At 40.0% G+C, this 21,535-nt stretch overlaps 1 protein-coding gene across 6 annotated transcripts; it reads left to right on the top strand.

Annotated features, from left to right (window-relative positions):
- The first annotated feature begins 12,785 nt into the window (after positions 1–12,785).
- On the top strand, positions 12,786–21,080 carry nags (N-acetylglutamate synthase). Of its 6 annotated transcripts, none has more exons than XM_029509353.1 (10): positions 12,786–12,874; positions 13,372–13,490; positions 14,885–15,403; positions 15,973–16,247; positions 16,419–16,632; positions 17,141–17,321; positions 17,487–17,526; positions 17,729–17,860; positions 17,970–18,152; positions 19,207–21,080. In XM_029509353.1, the coding sequence occupies exons 3-10, from the start codon at positions 15,029–15,031 to the stop codon at positions 19,409–19,411; spliced, it is 1,605 nt and encodes a 534-aa protein (XP_029365213.1). In that variant the 5' UTR covers positions 12,786–12,874; positions 13,372–13,490; positions 14,885–15,028; the 3' UTR covers positions 19,412–21,080. The 6 variants fall into 6 exon arrangements, with proteins under 6 accessions (XP_029365213.1, XP_029365210.1, XP_029365216.1 ...); XM_029509350.1 differs by having other exon boundaries at positions 14,882–15,403; XM_029509355.1 differs by having other exon boundaries at positions 12,809–12,831.
- The last annotated feature ends 455 nt before the right edge of the window (positions 21,081–21,535 follow it).

Raw genomic sequence — 21,535 nt, 5'->3', positions numbered from 1 at the left:
CTGAGTTAAAACGGCCTTTTGGATGGAGATTGTTCTCAACTGAAAATATTATAGTGAGAACTCAACTAAAGAGGCTAAAAATAAAAAAAAGGAGCATTTTGTGATGTGTCAGAGTCTGAGCTGAACAAACAAACAAAGGACTGAACTCGACATAGCTTACCAACTTATATTCTGCGCAGATGGCACGCCTTGTGCCAAATTTGTGGAAATTAAACAATGCCTAAGTTATAACCGTTCTCTCTGAACATTTTTAGACGGCTTTTGACTGTTGACATTGAAACAGTGTAACCATGAATAATCACGCAGTCATTAGGTTTACTAGTTACCAGCTAACGTCCTCGAAAAAGCAGAATCTGGTGCATTTTGGAGCCAAAGGTTGTGAAGAGGTCTGGACTCCACACTTCTTTGCCCACTGATCCCTATCAACCAAAGAGATGATTGGCGCCCAGTAGCTTGGCTTCCGCTGCAATTACCTTCTCCCATGAGACCTCAGGAGAAACTGAGAGCATAGGCAGCTTCTCTGTGGGTGTATGAGTGAGTAAGAGAGTGTGAGCGTGTGTGTGTCGTCGGGGGTGGGCTATTTCGAGGGGAGATGTATGTGCATGTTTACTGTACATTATGTTCATGCATTTGTGTGTGCTGGTGTCCAAATCAGTTGCGTTCCTGCTCTAAATTGAAACCCTGCTGTGACCGTGCCAGAAAACTGAGCTGAGCCACAAAACCAAAAATACCCATAATCCCCCCGTGTGCCCACATGAGGTATTTAGTTTCCCATTTACAAATGGCCTCCAGCTCCCCACCATTTGAAATGTGGAAGGTGATACGTTCTGAGGTTAAACCAGTGTGACAGCAACCAATATCATAAATATGTGATTTGTCATAATCCCCCTTTTTCCATTAGCCGGTGAGGATGGCCTGTTTGATCACCTGTGGAGTCAAAGGCTCTGCTGTTGTCTGATAGTTGAGTTCAGCTTCAGGACAATTTTAGGACTTTGAAATAAAATAGGAGCAATGATTTATTTATTTATTTATTTATTTTTGGCTCACATTTTCATGAGACACACGTGGTATCCATCTTCCCACTGACTAAATAAATGTACTTCTATCGCCAGCAGCTGATGAGCTTAAAGTTAGCAGTAGCATGATATTTTATTTGCATACTGGTTTTTTGTTTTGTTATGACTCTTAAAGAGAAGCAATATATGATTCACAGAGAACCAGATCAAAATAAACTGTAGTTAATGTCACATGTGAAAACAATTAACACACTTTTGAAACATATACGTGGTGCTGGGAGATGTGTGGGTGAACAGTCTCACACTGATAAAGGTTTGGACTGTATACAGGATTCTCTTCAGTGGCCTTGAAAATAGTTTACACTTAGTCTTTCAGTGAGTAACACAAGCTTGTGATGGATGAGCGAAATCTACAGTACAGGCCAAAAGTTTGGACACACCTTCTCGTTCAAATGAAGAGGAAAGTGTGTCCAAACGTTTGGCCTGTACTGTATATAACATCGGAAACTAAGGAGGTCATCAGACTAATGAATGCTTCATTTAAACATTAATATGCCGTTTTACTTACACACCAATATTGCTGTTTGGTTTGTTTTGCTTTTGCTATACAGCCAACTTTAGCATTTCCAGCTGTCTACTTACGAGTCCTGGCAAGCACTTCGGCTATAGTTGCACTTACAATACAAGCTCAGAGAACAGACCGGAGGCTTCAGTGACTTCAGAAAGTGACACAAGAAGACATTAAGAAATAGAAACAGTACCGCTAATGTGTTGCCGTCTGGAGACAATTCCTCTGGGGGAAACTCTTGGTGAGTAAATGAATGATGGCCAATGTTGAACCATTATTAACAAACACAATCACTTAGAAATAATTCCACACAAATCTTTATCCTGAAACATAATTCAAGCTAACATTGGTGAGCTTCTTTCATACAAGTGTGGAGACAAAAAACAATCACCCAACTTATTCTGACACCACAGAAGAAAATGTTGCTGTCCAATAAAAAAAAAAAATATATATATATATCAAGGTTTCAGCCCTTAGGATGCACAATGCTATGAAGCTAAGGCTGTTTAAAAAACAAAAAAGCAAACCCAACATGTAATTCTATTTATGGGTGAAAACATAAGAGGTGAAGCAGGGTGGAGGGAGCGTCATAATGATTTTAAACTCTTCTACCTGTTTGTCAATCTTTTACAGGACAATGCCCTCCTGGCTGTTCATCTGCTGAGGCTCAGGAGAAGTGACAGGAATCAAAATTTACAAAAAATAAAAGAGAAAAAGTACCTGAGAGACAGTCTTCAAACAAGGATGTCCAACTGTTGGAATATCAAAGTCTGAAACTTTGTGGAGATGCTCATGCATTCAATAATTTCATAAAAAAGAACTTTTTCATGATTCCAGGAACACAAACTTTGTTATGCTTTGTTGTTTTAAACTCTACATATCAGCTTTTCATTAAATTCAAGATAATTAAACATACGAAGTACAATGCATAATGATTGCAGTATGCACCGGTGCTAATAATCTAATAATTTCCATATCACTGACAGGTGCAATTAAACACAATGGATAATAATATTAATATTAATATTTCATTAAGATATATACAGAGTTCTTATAGTGTTGGATTAGTGTTTACCACGACAGCAAAGGTTCGGTGCTGGTCACATGCTGAGATGTTTTATTTTTTTGGTGGTGCTTTAAAGGCAGACATAACTATGTTTACTCTTTCTCTGTATTGTTTTACCTGTGTGATGGATGACACAGTGCATTGGAAGTGATTAATTGGTCTATGCTGTGATGGGTGTGAGTGCAAAATGTAGTTCTACGCAAGCGTGTGCGTGTGCGAATGAGCTAGTCTGCCTATTTGTTACACTCAAGGAAAAATATAAAATGTGCAACTTGACTGTATCACACACTGTGTGTATGTGTGTGTGTGTGTGTGTGTGTGTGTGTATGCATTTAATTGTGTTTTTCTTTAACTAATTGGAGAGAACTTGCAGTCAAGGCTCAAGGATAAGATAAGGTTGCAGGGACCAAAAGCTGCTGTCAGGAAACAACCATATAACTACACATTCAGTGTTTTTCTTCCACGGAGTGGATGTTCCAGCGTTGTGTGCTGAGCGAGCCTCATCAACCCTGAGGTATTTGAAATTACAATGTGAATTTTCAAAACTGCATTTGCGTAAAAGAAAGAAAAGAGAAGAGAGAGAGGGGAAAAAAAAAGGAGCACTTCCTTTTCCCGATCCTGGAAGACAGACTGACTTTGTGCAGATACGTGGTTTTTTGGTCCGACAATGGCGAGAAGCATCTGGTAACACTTCTGTGTAATTGCTGCTGTGAAACCCTGAAGATCTGAAAGGAGAAGAAAATTCCAACATGTTTTTCCTTCGTCCTTCTCCTGCCCCGTTCGCCTCCAGTTGGAATTCCACCAGAGTTTAGGCAAAAACAAAAGAGACTGGTGTTCTGAGAGCAAGAGGAAGGGGAAAAAAAAAAAAACAACACTTGGATGGGATGAAATACAAAGAGGGTGTGCGTGTGCATGTGTGTGTGTTAAAGGTGTTTTCTAATAGCTTTGCTGAGCTCCAGACTTAAGTTGTGAGAATTAAATGGGAACCAATTTCTTTTGTAACAGGCACCACTCCTACCAAAAGACAGAGCACTAAGTGAAAACAAATGATTTTTAACGAATAATTGCTCAAACTTGAAGTGGTGCTCCACAAGCTCCTTGTCTTTTTTCTATTCTGGCAGCAGATTAAGCAGACATGGCTGCTTCTGCACTCCCCTTCCCAGATATCACCTGCCATTCACACTGTGGAACCGTTGATGAGTTTTTGTAAAGTAAAAATTAAATATAAGTAACAATAAACAAAAAACAATGCCATTTGAGTTTAGCATTCTTGATAGAATTGGCAAAAATATCTATTTCTAAAAATGACATGAAATAGAATATGAACTAGTCTCTTGAAATTATTCCATCAGGGTAAAAATTAATGACTCAGTGTTTAAAAAATGTTGATTTTACAGTTTTGCACTGCTTGAACTGACACGCGGAAGCAATTCAACAGATGTGTTTCTCTCACACTTTCCCTATGACAACACAGAGAAAAGGACACAACAGTACACAAACGATTGGGGTAAATTTTAACTGTTTGATTTCAGCTAAGTTTAAAAACAAACGAAAAAATCCCCCAAAAACAAACATTCAAAGATTAAAAGAATTCAGGAAAGGTTCAGGCTGTTATTTTCATTGATAAGGGAAATAAAACAAAATGTTAGCCTTAAGCATGCAACGTGCTCATATACGAACACAATTCATATCTGTGATACAAAACTTGCATTAAATCCCAACAATGAAACCATGCAATTATTCTGTGAACATAGGCAAGAATCACAGCAGGTGGATTCAATGTAATGTAAAGTCTGATTCAAGTCAATGAAACAGCAATGGAAGTTTTCATCAAATGCATTGTATTAGTCAAATAAACTGAGTTCTGAAACACTGTCATGTTGATTTACATATGAAAGTAAGAAATACCAACAAATATTGAAAAGCTGTGATTAGCAAAGTTTATTTAACAATTAAAGCTAATTTATTTCCACTTGAATCTTATTCAGAAGAAACACAATCGCAATAGGTGCAGCTATTTTGTTTAGGTTTTCAACCACTTTCTGCATTAAAACATCTAAAATAAAAAATATACATATTGTTGGTCCTATTTGTGTCAGAAGGGAAGCAGTGCTCCTTCAACAGCGGCGCTGAATGTAGTTAACTGGTGATTAATGTGTGTGACACTCAGACTGCTGAAACACTGAGGGGATGTTTCATGGTGTAAACAAAACAGAAAAGGGCCATTGTCATAAAATTGAGACTGAAGACATTTTAATTAAATCTGATGCTCCAGTTTCCAGAGAGAAGCTGATAAATTAAGACCCAAGCAGCTACAGAGCCTCTAGATCAGCCAGCCGTTCACTGATACAAATGTTCTACTGAAACATGAACATGAACCATAAAACTTCTGTTCAAGTGGAGCTGACGGGGAGTGAGGAGTGCAGCAAGTTGTACGGTCCGTCAGTGACCCAGTAGCCAGGCTCTAATCCATCCCTTACTTTATAGCCTATTTTCATCTAATTGGGGCCATCTTTTAAAAAGGAAAATCATGTTGTAATAAACACTTCAAGCTAAAAACTGACACCATAAACTCAGAAAGCAGGGACATTTTCCCATAGAGTTAAATAGAATCTGGCTTTTTTTTTTTTTTTTTTCAAACCAGTGGAGTCAATCCTTCATGGTCATGAGATACAATCATGATTTAACACGGTTCATCATTGGCTTCACTCTACAGTCCTTGTTTTTTCATACACTTTAATAAACATGCGGGTATGTGTTGTACTCTCATTAAACCAAATACAGTATCAAACATCAGTGAACAATATTATCAGGCTGTGTGAATGTGTAAAAGCCAGATTAAATTAAATGAACAATGTGTTACCAACAAATGTTTAAAAGTTAAAATGTGTAGATTTGAATGTATATTGTCACCGTATTTCACTCAAATGCTAAAATACACTGAGGACTTATGGGTGTTTTTCCACGTTGTAGAATATACAGTGACTGGACATGATTACCTGTTTACTTTACAATCTGCTGTGTGTTGACGTTTTAATTAGGAGATCACATGGCTGGACATACAGACTAGACCTGGTTTCAACACACACACACACACACACACACACACACACACACACACACACACACACACACACAGTGACCACACACAAACACACACACAGCCCGCGTTCACCAAAATAAATACTTTATACCCACACATAACCGCATTTCACCAACATATCCAACCACACCAGGGAGCCCACCCTGACTCTGCATCCAAATCCACCGTCCCAACTGGCTCTAATTTAGTGTTTCAAGTCTCTGTGTGGCACCAGGGTGGCAGAGTGGCAGGGTGGCACCGCTGGGGATTTGTGGGTGTCTACGCTGCCGGGGGGCGGTTGGGGGGGCATCTGCCCACAAGCTGTCTGCCAGGCTTCAAAGCAGGTTCTCATTTTGTTTTGGTGAAAATCTTGCACTCTGTCACTTCTGTGGAGCACTTTGGCATTTACTGTTGTTCAGCTTTTTGCTTTAGCTTGTTTCTGTCAAGGTGCCAGCATGTGGAGGGGTGCCCAGGGGTTAAAACAGATAAACGTTCATATTTTCCTAGAACTGAATGATTCCTGATAACGAGTCTCAGGGTGTTGTACTAGTTCGATATGCATCGTCATTTTTGCATTTGTGCAAATAAGGGCAAGGGTTGTGTTGTGTGTTAGTGTATGTGTCTGCATGTGTGAATAGGATGCTGGTCCTTTTAAAATATTGATGGAGGGTTTTCCTGTGGTGTACTGCCATTGCCTGTCTCGAGAGCACAGATACACACAGCTCCTGTTGCAAGCAATGTCTTTTCTCATCTCTTTAAAAAAAAAAAAAAAAAAGTACAAAAAAAAAACAAAACCTAAATATTACAGATTTTAAAGGTTCAGCTAACCCAAATTTTACATCTAGTATATTGTGGCTGGTAGAATGATTTTAATGTCAATCGCTGCTTTCATCCTTGGTTAACTGAGGCCACGACATTTTAACTTAAGTGCCATGTAAAGCTATGTCCCAGTGGTACTGTGAGGTTGTGACTTAGCTGGGTTGACTAATGCTATGTTAGCATACCTGTGTTAGCAATGCTAACATGTTGCATTTAAGCAGGTTTAATGTCTATACCTTTAGTTTTTAGCTTGTTAGCTTCATAAACACAGCATACAGCTCAAAATAGTGACTTTTAATATGAAACCTGCACAATTCTGTCAACAATGAAAGACGTGATGTTAGCAACGGAAATCTAATCTAATCATTAACAACACTTTATGGCAGCAATGGAGAAGAAGTCGAGGATTCACAGTTGTGGTAAAACATCAGTCCCAACAACATTACAGTGACTTTGGATATAATTCACTGAACACACCGTTTCCATCCAAACTGTACTTTATATTTCAGTTGTGCATTTGCTTGGACTACTTTCAGTGGCAGATTGCTGTACATTTGGTGCCTTAGGGATTATTTCCAGCAGCAGCAGTAGCAGTGGTGTATGTGGGACCGATTTAAAATCAACCGCAGGGCCAATATTCGTGGTAATAAAGGAACATGTAGCCCGCTGACTCTCACTGATGTGTTTTTAAAAGGTCTGGAGCTCAGTGGCAGAGTAAGACCAATCTTCTGATGCACAGACAACGCTTGACATTCAAACAATTGATTATTGATCGCTGAGAATTTTGCATTTGATTTTTGATGATTTTTTTTTTTTTTTTTTTTAAGAAAACCTTTTTTTTTCTTTTTTTTTTTACTTTATCTAACATATTATTTGGACAGACTGACACTTTAATGCTTCAAACATCATGATAGTTTTTACAATGAATTACAGTAAAACAAAAATATTCCTGCTGATATATATTGAACTATTTTTATTTAACAATATATATTTTTAACAATCACTTCACAAATTCCTCTGCAAGTTTCATATCCATTTCCACATGTTATGTCCCTTTATACTCTTCTTAGATCTTATAATGATTCCATTTTATGGCTCTTTTTTATTTGGGCTATTATTTTTTCTCACATCCATATTGTTGGCTTGAACTTCACACTTGAGAGTCAAAGCTGACGAGTGAGCAGAATTTGAATATCTTTATTGTGTTTGTGATGTGGGTGGATGACAGACAGGCTGTTTTCAACGTACGAGACACATGGGTATTGAAACCATATGTCACACACCAACAAATCATAGGTGCCTGTTTACTGCTCAGTGGTATTTCGTCATGTGTTTGAGAAAAGATGAAACTGCTGGACCAGAGAGAAATATCACTCTAACACCCCGTGTTGATGGATTTGTACACACACAAGCTGCTGCAGGTCTAATCAGCGATGCAAAGCTCTAATTCAATGTGCCCTCTCGCCCTCAGAGGGATGAAGGACCACATACAGTCTATGATTAAATGACCACCCACACAGACAGGCAGGCAGACAGGTAGAAAACAAGTGGAGGGAGCAGGCAGGTGGGAGGACACGAAAGCAGAAAAACCAATCTCATTAAACAAATCTTTTGGGTTGTTTAATATTTCGCCGTCAAAAGTCACTAAGTGCATTATTTTTACCTTCAGCCAGAAGCTACTGTAGTTCCATTATGCTCTCAAGCTTCACCTGGGCCTGACTGTGTTTTGCCTTTAGGGGCTGGTGGGCGATAGTTCTCAGTGACATTTAAGCTGAAGAAGATGAAGATGCGTGGCTCAAGTGGACACATCTTTGTGTTATTTTGGTCTGTCCCGCGCAATTTTTTAAAATCACATATTTCCATTACAGTGTCCTGTCTGAGCACAGCCACAGCAGGTTAACGAACCAGATGTCCTTCCTGCTGAGATTTCCAGCGCAGAAATCGTTGCAAACACCTCCCAAATATTTGATCCAGCATATTCAAATGCCCGACTCTACCAGAAAGAATCTGGACTTTGCAGATGAATGGGTGTTTGGTAGTGATTCAGGTGTTCCAGCCATTAAGGCTTTTTCTTGTAGGTCACATATAAGGAAAGTTTGATTGTTTACCATGACGCATCTTTACTTTTCAACTTATTTTTTATAAAATTACTCTTCTTTGACTCCATCTCCCCAGGCTTGTCTCACCCAGAAGATCCATTTATTTACATTAAGGCCGCGAATAATGAATGTTTTAATAATTCACTTGTATTCTATGATATGTTTCAGAGCTCATGTGTCTTCAAACTGCTGGTTTTATCCAGACAAAGTTTGGAAACTTAACGATAGTCACTCTACTATATAAACACTCTACACTCTACAAATAAAGACAGCAACTCCTGAAACCTAAAAATGCTAAAGATTAAGCATCAATTGTTGTATGGGTAAAAAGAAAAACATTTGACAGGATAGGATTTCAACTTAGAGAGTGTTGATAAAACATTATGGTGTAGCATGGGTTGGTTTTTAACTGTAGTAAATTTGGGTTGGTTTATTTTACCTTAATAGATTATAACATATTTGAATCATAAAGATTAAATTCAAATAAGAGCTATTTTTAGTTGCATTTAATGATAACATTGACATTTGGGGTTGTTTGCGCTATCATCATTGTAGGTTAAAGTAGAAATAATGTTCCATTGGAGAGGGACCCATACATCTAGCCTTCCTTTCACAATAATGTAAAATTAAATTAAATGTGATTTACTTGCTTTGATAAGATTTTAAAACACATGCATTTGCAGTGTTCGCCACATTGGACATATTTGATCTAAAATTCTGAAATTTTATATATGTTTTGCATTTTGCATTTCTTTAGCATAAGAAAATTATTTAGTAACAAAAAAAGGGATTTAAAATGAGGACAAGAATTCCAATGACACATCCATTGACGTTACACTCCCTGAAAACTGATGTACAATAGACGTCATGTTTCATTAAAACTGTTGGAACAACATCTGACGCTCATGTCAGTCCACTGAGCTGTAAAATAATATTTTCAGTTTGAGTTGAGTATTACACTGCTGCTCAGCGTTGTCAGTCAAGCAGTGGCCGGGCAAGCTTCCAGGAGAGAAACATGACATTTACTCACGATGCCCACACACACACTTACACACACAGCCTTTGGTGTCTACTGCCCCCTACTGCATGCATTCAAATTAACCAAATGTCAGGCATTAAGTAGTTAACAGAAATAGTGAACAGTAAGAGCAGGGATTAGTACATTTCCAAATAACAGGAATGACTTTCTTACTTTTGAGGTGTGTTGTATTTCATGTGTTTCAGTGTGAAGTCCACCTCTCAAACTTACATGTTACTGTATCACCAGCAGCAGAAGGGATTTATAATTATTTGACAAAACTTGTTTTTATACAACCACTCATTGTGAGGAATTTGAGTAACATGAAGCTGTGTAATACACACCTTATACTTTCCTGTCACTTTTGGAAGTAGTGGACAAATACTCTCCTGGTATTTATTGAAAATGTTAAAAGAAAGTTTTACATTGCTTCTCATCAAACATTAGTTTCGTTTCTGTCCAAATGAATGAAAACTTTCAGGGGGCCAAAATGTCAAAGTAGGTGTTTTTCCATTGACGGTTGTTGCGCAAATATAAAGGAAAGGTGTATGGACATTAGAAGTGGGTGGTGATAATTCTCTAGTCAGGTGCTATTTTATCTCTGCAGAAGAAGATGGTGCACAGCATCATTCAGAGAACCTCAAATTAAAGAAAACTATAAATGTGTCAAGTTGATGTAAAGATTATTGATGGAGAGCATACTAGCAAATGGAATTAATTGCTTTTTTATATATTTTTTGTTAGTTTTCTCTCAAGCAGAAAAGCTTCTTTGTCAATTTTTTCTAAATTCAGAATTTTTGGAAATGCCAGAAACTCAATTAGCATGAGTAAATGTGTATAGTTACTTCTCACACTAACTTGTTAACTTTATTATGTATTTCTTTTTATATTTTTATATTTAAAAAATTTCATACACCGACTTCTGCCCAGCTAATTAGGGGCTATATTCTATTTCTCTCTGTTGAACGTGTTGCAGTAGAAGTGGTGGACTGACAGTCATTAATGAGTTTAATGTAAAAGATGAATTGATATGCCTTTAGAAAGGATTTAATGCTATAATATGTTGTTTTTGGAAAATAAAGGCTGTGCCAGTGCTTGCTGGTCAGCATGCTAATTTCAGTCGAAGAAAAGAAGTGATGAGGACGGAATGGAATTGTTTCCCACCTCAGGAGACAGTAGCATTCACAGTAACTTTATTTCCTAGCTGGCAGTGAACACAACTCTCAGACTAGCTTTAGCATGTAGTTTTAGCACGGCTGCAACAGCACCTAGTTACTCACAAAGTTATACCTCACATAAAACTCACACACACAGTTTCCCCATTAACGGGGAAGGGGGGCCAGCTATCCCTTGTGTTGTCTTTTATGCAGATTTAGCACATTTTTCAGTTTGGCTACATATATTGCTTCAGTTATGACAAAGCATTTGTTTTCTTGTAACACAGCATTCGATGTCTTAAGACATAAACTGTGCCCAATGGTGCGTCTGTCTGAGTGTTAGTTGTGTTAAGAGTTAAATATGAGCAAGCTGTCTGTCCTACTGGCCCCAAGGGGGAGGAATGTTTTCCTCTTGCACAAAACCTTTGATCTCACACCCCCTAATCACTTCCTGAAGATTATACAGTACGTGCACCTCAGCACTGCCCTCACTGTGCATGTTTGTGTGTGTGTGTGTGTGCAAGAGAGAGAGAGAGAGAGAGAGAGAGAGAGAAAACACAGTGTGTGATTGCCGGAGGGCAGCCAGGGCAGATGTAGTCCACTATATCCAGGCTGATGACAGACAGAGATAGGGAAGAAACTGAGACAGAAGGATGATGTCATCAAACAGCAAAGACCAAGAATACATTTTGATTTCATTCAGTACAAAGCCTAAAAACTTTCCAAGAAGACTTAGCACATTTTAACTTCACAAAAATACACAGATAGAAGTGCTTGTAGAGTTACTGAGCTAGTTGTTGGAATGGCGTTGGCAGCTCTCAGTATTATTATGGTTTGTGGGTCCAGTGAAGGCGTTGCAGGAGCAGCAGTGCTGGAGATGGAGTAAGTAGGAGGTTTTGGATGAGAGGTTGAGAAATTTTCTGATGGAATAAAGAAGATCTCTTTCCTCATTACACAAGTCTGCTGCCAAGCTTTTGCCACAGTGCTGAACAAACTGCTCCGATGGTGTCTGTATATTTACTTCTCTCTTGTGGAGGCCAAATGAGCTTTTTTAATAAGATATGCGATAGAAGAAATTAAAACGAAGCCAGTTAGCTACTCTGATCACGTGGATAAGACTTAACAAGTTGCTCAAAATGAATGGAGGAATAACTGAGGACCCTCTCTGCAGCATGTGTGTGCTTCCTGCAGAACACAAGTTGAAAATTACTGTTAAGGGTTAGGGTAATACATAAATATATAAATGATATATTAAAAATCATTATGAATCATTGAATCATTGTTTGATGATGATGACTTCTTGGCTAAGTTTATGGGAAATATTGTAGTTTAGGCTATAATGACTACGTCATGCAGGTCAGAGGACCTTCAACTGAGGTTGAAGAAATAAATTACCATTGACTGTTGTTTGGTTTTGATGACCCTCTCAGGAAAAGGTGGCTGAAGTCCACAGTTTGCCTTGACCCGAGACTGAAGTTAATTTTACCAGTGATCAAAAGCTTATTAACATTGACACGTCAAAAAAAAAAAAAAAAAAAAAAAAAAAAACAACAACAAGAAACAACACGCAGGATGACATCCAGGCACTGTTCATACATGCTCATTCTAACAGCAGGGTGTTCCTCGTCACTTGAATGTTACAATTTGATTCTAACTGCTCATCAAACCAACTATTTCTAACCTGTTTCTATATGCCAATGCTTTGTTTTCTTATGTCAGAACAAGAATTTCTTTCCAAGAACATGACTCTGAAATCAGAGTGCATATCGCAGCAGCAATGCTGTGTCCTTTGCTGCAGCGCCACCTTTTAGATAATTTCATTTAAAGACAGGACTTCAATGCCCACAGCCATTGTTGAGAGCTCTTCACATTAGACATTTATGCTAATGGTGCTTTATTTTGAAGTTGATGTTTTAATTTGTAAGGACTTCGTGTTTGTTGCTCTTCCAGTGTTCTCCTCCTCCTGGCGTTGCGCAATAGGCAGCAGTACGGAAGTCACTCTCGGTGTGAGATATATTTATTATGCTGTAAATTGAGATTATTGGATTGGTAAGATTTTCTCTTTTCAGCAGCTTTAGGTGTGTGTTTCCACTCTGAAAATATCCGTTTTTTAACTGTTTTTTTTTACTCGGTAATTAGCATTGATTTGAGCTAATTAGTTAGCTTATGTTGTATACGGTACTCAAAGGGCTAGTATTCATTTACAGTATATGTGTGTACATTTATTTCCAGTTTTGGAATTTTGTGTAATACCTTTTCCAGATACTCTGTGCTGTACTATAGAACGGAGAGTTTGTCAGTAAACGCTTTAACTCAGCTGATGTCTGAGTGGTCAGTCACTCCTAACCCAGCCTCAGAGGTCACATCCTAACTCATCCCCGCCTTCCATTTTGATATTGTTATAAAAAGAAGTTAGAGGAAAAATGGAAATCATCCGTTAAACATCATCCGTTAAACAGATGATGGAAAACAAACAGTTTTTGACCTTTTGACCTCAAATGAGCTTATCGATTGGCTGATGACTGCAAATTGTCTCTTTTGTTCAGCTGTCATTTCAACACCGTGATCATTTGATGACAAGCCTCCACTCTTTCACCACATAAACCATGGACATGAGAACATGTCTTTGTTTCATTGAGACGTCCCATTTATTTCCGGCCATCAGGTAAGTTTCCTGTAGTTGGTAGGCCCTCAAACCTCTATGGACGGTCATGCTCACTGACAATTTAGATGCACTAACTCAAAAAACATAATCAACATGGGCGAAAGTTCAATGGGCTTTTATTCAGGCCAAAGGCTATTTTTACTTTTATCAAAATCAAGACCGAACAACACACAAAACTTAAACTAAAACACAGTCTAAGATCTAACAGATCTAACTTGACTGACCCTGATAAGGAGGATTGAGAAAAAAACACAGACATTGAAGGTCTTGGTCATTGTCCATAAGAGAGCATTTCACCCATTTAAAGGATGAAAACTTCATTGAGATGGCAAAATTCCTGCATTTGCAATTTTGACGTTATCACTTTTTTTTATGTTTTAAACATTTATTAGTGCCATTCATTGCTATCATGTATAGCTTGTTTTATTTTATTAGAAATTTCAGGGCAATGTAATAGAGCATGAAGTTGGATAAAAACTCCACACACATCGACCATTCTTGGATAACTCCAGAACGGGGCAGCGGTCCAAGCACCTGAACAGTCAAACCTTTGAGTGCATCTTGTTCTGAGAGCTCGAATTATTTCTAAGATAATTAAACACTAATAGATGGGACAGTAAACATCAGTAAAAGGCCAATTTATTAGACTGTAATTTTGAATTGGACAATAGAAGTCCTACATCATTTGTATAGCAGTTATGTCTACTAGCACAATAATCCATGTGAATGAAAGCAGAAAGAAGCCTTTTTAATTCAGAGAAAATGGAAATCCATTCTATATCCCCATGAACAAATACAACAAATGATCATTAAAAAATAAATAAATAAAATATAATACAAAATATAACAGATAATAAATGGCCCAACCTTCACCAGTTCAGTATTTGTGGAGAAAGTCTAATTCGTTAAATTGGAATGTGCTTTGATACACAATATAATAATAATAATAACGAACTTTCAATGTTGTACCCCAAAAATGGGGCTTACATGTTAAAGTAAACTAGCTAAAATAGAATACTGTATTATTATTGCGCACACAAGATAAAAAATATATATATATTCATTTAGCTTTTATGTAAGGTGACACCACATCCAAACAAAAACACTCACATATGCAGCATTAGTAGCTGCATGAAAGAAACCTGCATGCTGGGGGGCCGAAGAGGGGGAAAAAGAGATAAATGTATAATTTCTAAAAAATAGAAATTGCAGATTCTTTTCCTGGAGCCCTGAATCCCTAGCGGCGCCCCTGACTGCATGGTTTGACATGTACACGTTAGGTTATGTAGTTTCCTCTGTCAGTGTAAAATGGGGAGAAATAAATGTCATCACTTCGTGTCCATGTGTAAAGTCCGGAAGGTGTCTGGATGTTTCCCCACGTGTCTCCCCAGCAGCCGGCAGCATCTGGCTCCACGGCCCGCTCACGAAAGCTGAGAAGTGCCGACGCAGCAGCGGCGCCGAGCCCGCTGAATGAAGCTGCCAGCAGCCGGCACGGCCGTCAGACCGAGGGACCTGTCCGGAGCCTGTCAGCGAGCAACATGGCCAAAGTACACGGCGGCTCCTCCGGCTGTCGGGCCGTGGTTTTGGCAGGGAAGTACCTGTCGAGCTCTTCCCTCCCGGTCATGAGCCGGACTTCTGGGCAGCGGCAGCGGAGGATGTTCGGTCCCCATCGGCGAATGGTCAGCTCCGACGCGGCCGGCACGGGAGGAAAGACCGCGGCTTTGGCCCAGCAAGACCACCCGGCTTACTCCTCGGCCGCGGACCGGAACGTGATGGCGAACCGGACTTTGATTTACCGGGACGTGAAGGCTTTTCTCAACGAGGTCGGCGGAGACCCCCGGGAGGCCCGGTACTGGCTGACCCAGTTCCAGAGAGCCACTTCGGCCCAGTGTCCTGCCTTCGCCGTCCTGGAGGTGAGCCTGCCCCAAAACACCTCAGGACAAAAACCGCAATATTCACGGTTCATGGTTTAAATGACCAAAAACAGCTGTTAAGTAAATGAAGCTGAACTTCGTCGAATTGGTCGTCGGGTTTCTTTGCAAACAAACCAACAAAAACTAAACAAACAACCGAAAAGCTGTCATTGGTCATAAGTTGTTGGAGTTTAAGTTTGATGAAGCTCGCAGAGACTTTTTATGTGTTTCTAATCCATCTCTCTCCAACCATTACTCTATAGAAAACTGCTGTTTTACACACAAATCTGTAACCAATTTTTACATTAGACAGGTGGGTGTGCTGCCAAATCATTTTTGGCTAGTTTTGTGTGTGTGTGTGTGTGTGTGTGTGTGTGTGTGTGTGTGTGGGGAGGGGGGGTATTTTGAACAAAGCAACTGAACAGAATCACTTCCACTGATTTGCATTGAGTTGAACACTCAGTCATTTGTGAGTGTGTGCAGGGTTAGGGCTAGGGTTACACACCTGCTCACTACAACTGGAAGTGATCTGTTCCCAGTGAGTGCAAAGGGCCCTCTGTCTCTCCCAGGTGGACAGCTCGGTGTTCAGCAGCAGGGAAATGGTTCAGAGCCTGGCCTTTGGGCTCTCCTTCTTGCAGCGGATGGATATGAAGCCTGTGGTAGTGATGGGCTGGTCGAAGGAGATGGGGCCTGAGGAACCAATGGCCGAGTCTCGGTGCAGCCAAGGGCTCGTGGAGCAGAGCCAGCAGCTGACTGAGGCTCTGCAGCAGCACTCAGCCTCCGTGCTGCCCTTCTTCTCTGCTGAGTCCTTCTTGATGCTGCAGGACGCACCCCGAGGCAGCAGGTGAGGGGGGATTTTGTTTCAGTTAGGATTCTTTCTTTTTCTTTATAGTGTTCGTACTAATCTTTCGAGACAGCTTTCCTTTCTTTTCTGCTTTTTACGTAGAACACAGTGGACACCTCTCGCTCAATTTTGCTCCCTCAGTGATCCTGTCCATTCTCCACTCCCCTTCAGTGTTCCACCATATGTTGCTGTGGACACCAGCCTCCTCCAGTGGAGTCTGGACTGTGGGACCATCCCATTGGTTTGTCCGGTGGGGCGGGACGGCCGCGGTTGCTCTGTGATGTTAGACCCAACTGAGGTGACGGCGGCTGTTGCCCGAGCCCTGCAGCCCCACAAAGTCATGTTTCTCAACAACTCAGGAGGACTCTGCAGCCAAGAGCAAAAGGCAAGGACCTTTACTCCTGCTCTGACTGAGTTTCCAAACGTAGAAATGTTCTGTCTAAATAGCAACATAGTATGTGTGTAGTATCTATTTTCATTCATTCATTCGTCTTTTACTGCTTATCTGTATCCGGGTTGTGGGGGCTGCTGGAGCCAATCCCAGCTCACATTGGGTGAGGGTGGGGTACGCTCTGGACAGGTCCCCAGTCCATCACAGGACCAACACACAGACACAGACAGAGACCAACAACCACTCACACTCAGACCTACAGACAATATAGAGCCACCACATAACCCAAACATGATGTCTTTGGACGGTGGGAGAAAACTCACACAGGCACAGGGAGAACCTGCTGACTCTGTTGTGAGGCAGCAGCGCTAACCACAATGCTGCCCTAATATCCCTATCTGTTTGTATATGTCTTTTCAGTCTGGCAAGGTTCAGTCTGACAATGAATGTTGAAGGTTACCTGCAACTTCAGCTGAGCACTATTTGTGTATTTGTGTCCCAGGTGCTTGGCACGGTGTCGTTGCCTAGTGACCTGCCCGGTCTATCAACAGCGACATGGCTGAGCACTGCAGAGCGCCACAGAGTGACGACTATAGCCCGACTTCTCAACCAGCTGCCAACTGAGTCCTCTGCAGTGATCACCTCTGCGAACACGCTGCTGACTGAGCTGTTCAGCCACAGAGGTGAGGCTGTCGTACACATGAAAACACACACACACACACACGTATGATGCATCTATTTTGAGATGTAACGCAAGAAGCACTGATGTGTGTGGTGAGGTCGTTTTGGCCGCCTAGCAGTGATTTACACACGTTCAACAAGTTTTCTTGCTTGTCCCTCCCTCTCAGGCTCCGGGACCCTCTTTAAAAATGGAGATCCCATACACCGGTGAGTATGCACACATGAATAATGAATTATAATATGAGCCAAGTTAATACACAGAATTATCTTTTTAAGGTATTGCGTTTCTGTCTCATTCCCAAGTTTAAAAGATCAAAAACACTCATAGAAGTCTTTTTTTTTTTCTTTCTTTCATTTATAGTGCTTGATTGTTTCTTCTGTGTATGTGTGTGTGTGTGTGCTTGCGCAGTTATAGCTCTCTCGATGGGATTGATGTGGAGCGCCTGTTGGCTCTGATCAACAAGTCATTTGATAAAACTCTGAGGCGAGACTACATCGACTCTCTGAAAGGGCGACTGCACTCTGTCTACCTCTCTGAAGGGTGTGTGAAACTATTCTAGGAAAACTAAATCTCTCATCCATTTCTATAAATCCAGATCAGGGTTAGCATTGTGACCTTATTATTAAAGACCATGCCTCTGTCCCTACAGATACAGCGCGGCAGCCATCATCACCATTGAGCCAGTGAACAGCGGCACTCCCTACCTTGACAAGTTTGTGGTGAGCAGCAGTAAGCAGGGCCAGGGCACCAGCCACATTCTGTGGGAGTGCATCAAACAGGACCTGGGCAAGCTGTTCTGGAGGTCCAGAGCCACTAATAGGATCAACCCGTGGTAGGACACATGCACCGATTTTAAGTCTGGCATTTACATTTTCCAGAAAGTGACTTCAAATAAAAAAAGAAAGTGCCACACAAATACTATAGGTTATATAATAATATTTGGACTGTTTAATTGCTTTGAATGTTTAGATGTTTTACCTAAGAAGCAGACATAAACTGGCAGACACGTGGCAATGTCCTGATTTCAGTATGGACCTGGATTCACCACCATGGAGCCAGAACAGAGTGATTTGGTGAAATTCTTTTGCCATTTGCCATTTTTGCAAAGAGAAAATATTATAGCTGAACATTATAATCCAAACAAGCAAAAATCTTTTCTGTGATGAAATAATTGAGTTTTAATGGAGAATAAAAACCTCAATATCAAGAGGCACAACAGCTGTTAGTGAACTTCAAATGAAGTGTTGGAATCCTGAGCATTCAGGTCACACACACACACACACACACGTGCGCGTGCGCCTCATGCGGTTTGAACTGCAAGCCTCAGCCTTAAGAGAGCAATGAGTCCAGATCAGAAAGAGGATTTAAATCTATTTGAATCTACTTGATCCTGAACCCTCAGAAGTTCAGCCTCTTTACTGGCTTAAAAATATGATTCTAGCTCTGTCGGCTCACAGCAGGAAGGTTCTCAGTTTGATTCCCAGGACTTTCTATGTGGACTCTGCATGTTCTCCCTGTGTGGGTTCCCTCCATGTTCTTCAAAGACATGCAGGTTAATTGGTGACCCTACACTCTCTTTAGGAGAGTGAGCATGTAAATACTTGTGTGTTTCTATGTGACAGACTGGCATCCCATGCAGAGTGAACCCTGCGTTCATCCAGTGTCAGCTGGGACTGACTTCAGCTCCCCTGAATGATGAGTGGTATAGATAATGAATGGAATGTTTTTATATGGTGAATAATACAAACTCTGCAAGTTCCTTTTGCGTGGAATTTCTTAAAAGTAGAACTGCTTTCCACTTTTCTCTTTACTTTTAGAAGGAAAACCTTAGTCTCTTCACATGAATATAACATGAATAAAACAAATTTCTCTCTCTTAATATTCAGGTATTTTAAGCACTGTGACGGCAGCTTTGTTAACGGGATGTGGACTGTCTTCTGGTTTGGCCTGACAGACATCAGGGATTCCTATGAGCTGGTGGAGTACGCCAAGGACCTTCCTGACTCTTTCCATGCCTCTTCTCTCTCCCAGCCTGCCATTAGCTCCAGCCACCTGCTGCAGAATCGTGAATTTGAGCCCGATCGTTGTTAGAGCTGAAGCTGTTTTAACTCTGGAGCCTCCGGCCTGGGAGCAGTGGATGCAGTTTTTCTTGCTTTGCTCTGACTGGCGCTGATGACTTGTACACACTTTGTAAGTTGGTGAAAGTTAAAAGAACAACGTTTTTCTTACCTGTTCCTACCAGGAAATGTGTTTTTCCGCCAAAATGTTCACACTGTGGTCTTAATATGTGGATCAGGAAGGCTTAGCTCCAAAAAGGTTTCCTGTGCTGAAGGCCTTTACAAACACAGCCAGGTGCTGTATCACCTTCTTTATTTTGAATTAAAACGTCTGAACACACAAAACAGATGCCTTTAAAGGGGCAGTCCTCCAACCTTGTCAGTGATTTGATGTGATGATGGGAGTTTTTTTTTTTTTTTTTTTTACAGTTTTACAGTTTTTACAGAATTTCAGAAAAAGCCTGAATCTATTTGGAATTTGCATTCTCAAACAGCTGGTACTTCACCGGTCAAACAGGGATTGATGAATGATGCAATCAAGTTGCATTTTGGGAAATTTGGGCTCAAGCGTTGAAGTCAACGTTGACTTTGAACCTTTTGTTTTTGGTGGATTCCCCACGTTAATCAGCATTGACGTAGTCAAACACATTTACAGACATAAAATCCTGGATAATTGAAATAAGTGAGGGAAGAGGTAAAAACAGCCAGCTGAAAATGGAGCTCTTTTTGTCCTGGTTCTCATATACTTCCTAAATTCCACAGGGAGCATTTGGGCCATTAAAGCCCCTCCACTTGTAAACATGTACAATCCGCTTCTACACAACATATCTGAATCCCACTGAATCCCACTGACCTAACCCTGCTAGAAGAAAAGAGGATAATCCTGTTTTATAACACTAGGAGCCACGAAGAGGAAGTTACCAAGAAATATTTCACTTTGAATTTGAAAAGCAGATGAAGCAAGACATATTTCTTTTTTTAAAGAAAAAAACATCCTCAACCTCGGTGTGGATACTGTTAGTGAAAATGGCAATAATAATAAAGTCATGTAAATTAAACTCGTAGGCCGATGGAGTGAACTTACTAAAACCTACCCTAACCTACTAAAACCTAATTTAAATTGTATATCTCCTCCTTATTTTGTGATTGCATTTGAAAATAAATGGTAGGCTGTAATATTGGAGACTGTTAATTTTACTGCTAAATTTGATTGATTTGAAAAGTTACAGCAGAGCAGAGTTCTTTCAAATTGCTTTTTAAAACAAGAGCGAGCCATTTGCTAGGATTTGCAAACACGCTAAAAGGTGTATTTGTTAATGTCAGTTTGAAATAATTCATTCACATCTTGTTTTTCAATAAACCTTACAAATATCTGCAGGTTTAAAAATGTTTACAATCAAGGCATTAAATGTAGTTTCCAAAGGTCTTGAGGATAACAGGGACAGTTATTGGTAACTGCTGAATACACTTTGTTTACTCTTTGGAACAATGATCTTACAATTATGTGTAATAATTGCATTTTTATTTAAATGACATACTTCCTTATTGTAAATAGTTTCCATCTAACTGTTTCAGTTAACCACTGTCAGGTGATAGCAGGTGATGGACTAAGAAGCAAATTATAAGGATAATTGGATTTGTATGCTGTAGTGTAAGTTGGACAATTTATTATAATAAACCTGGAGGCTTTTCCTCAACCACAACTATTGCTGTATTTGGTTTTTGCTGTTTCCAGCAATGAAAGTGTTTTAGTCTGTCAGAACTTTTCTTTGAAATGTTTTTTTCAGGTGGTGATCACTTGTGTACCCTGTTGGTACAGTGCGTTTGCTGAAGTCTCACACAAGATTTTGACATGTTGGCAGCGTCCAGGAAAAACAGCCGGAGCCAGAAGGCAATTCACTGTTTTTGATGAGTTCAAGGATTCTTCTGGAGAACCTGGTTTTCAGTGATTCTGTCCAAATGTTTTATAGTATATTATATAATATTTCATTTTATACATTGTTGTCTTTGTCAAATTTGGTTCAAGATATGTTATCTCTCATCTCCTGTAACAATGCACTGACTACTTCCCCAGCCCAAATATGACTTTTGATCAGTTTTGTTCTTAAATGCTGCATTACACTACATTATACTCGAAAGTTTTTTTCAGGAAACACAC

The sequence above is a fragment of the Echeneis naucrates genome, chromosome 8 (assembly GCF_900963305.1).
Source record: "Echeneis naucrates chromosome 8, fEcheNa1.1, whole genome shotgun sequence".
NCBI lineage: Eukaryota > Metazoa > Chordata > Actinopteri > Carangiformes > Echeneidae > Echeneis > Echeneis naucrates.
Note: the sequence above shows the minus strand (reverse complement) of the source record. Positions and strands in the feature narration are given on the sequence as shown.

Excerpts from the sequence above, each read along its gene's own strand:
- nags (XM_029509353.1), top strand. The coding sequence starts at position 15,029 with ATGGCCAAAGTACACGGCGGCTCCTCCGGCTGTCGGGCCGTGGTTTTG. Across the intron at positions 16,633-17,140 it reads TCTGCAGCCAAGAGCAAAAG|GTGCTTGGCACGGTGTCGTT; the intron begins GCAAGGACCTTT and ends TTTGTGTCCCAG. Across the intron at positions 17,322-17,486 it reads TGAGCTGTTCAGCCACAGAG|GCTCCGGGACCCTCTTTAAA; the intron begins GTGAGGCTGTCG and ends CCTCCCTCTCAG.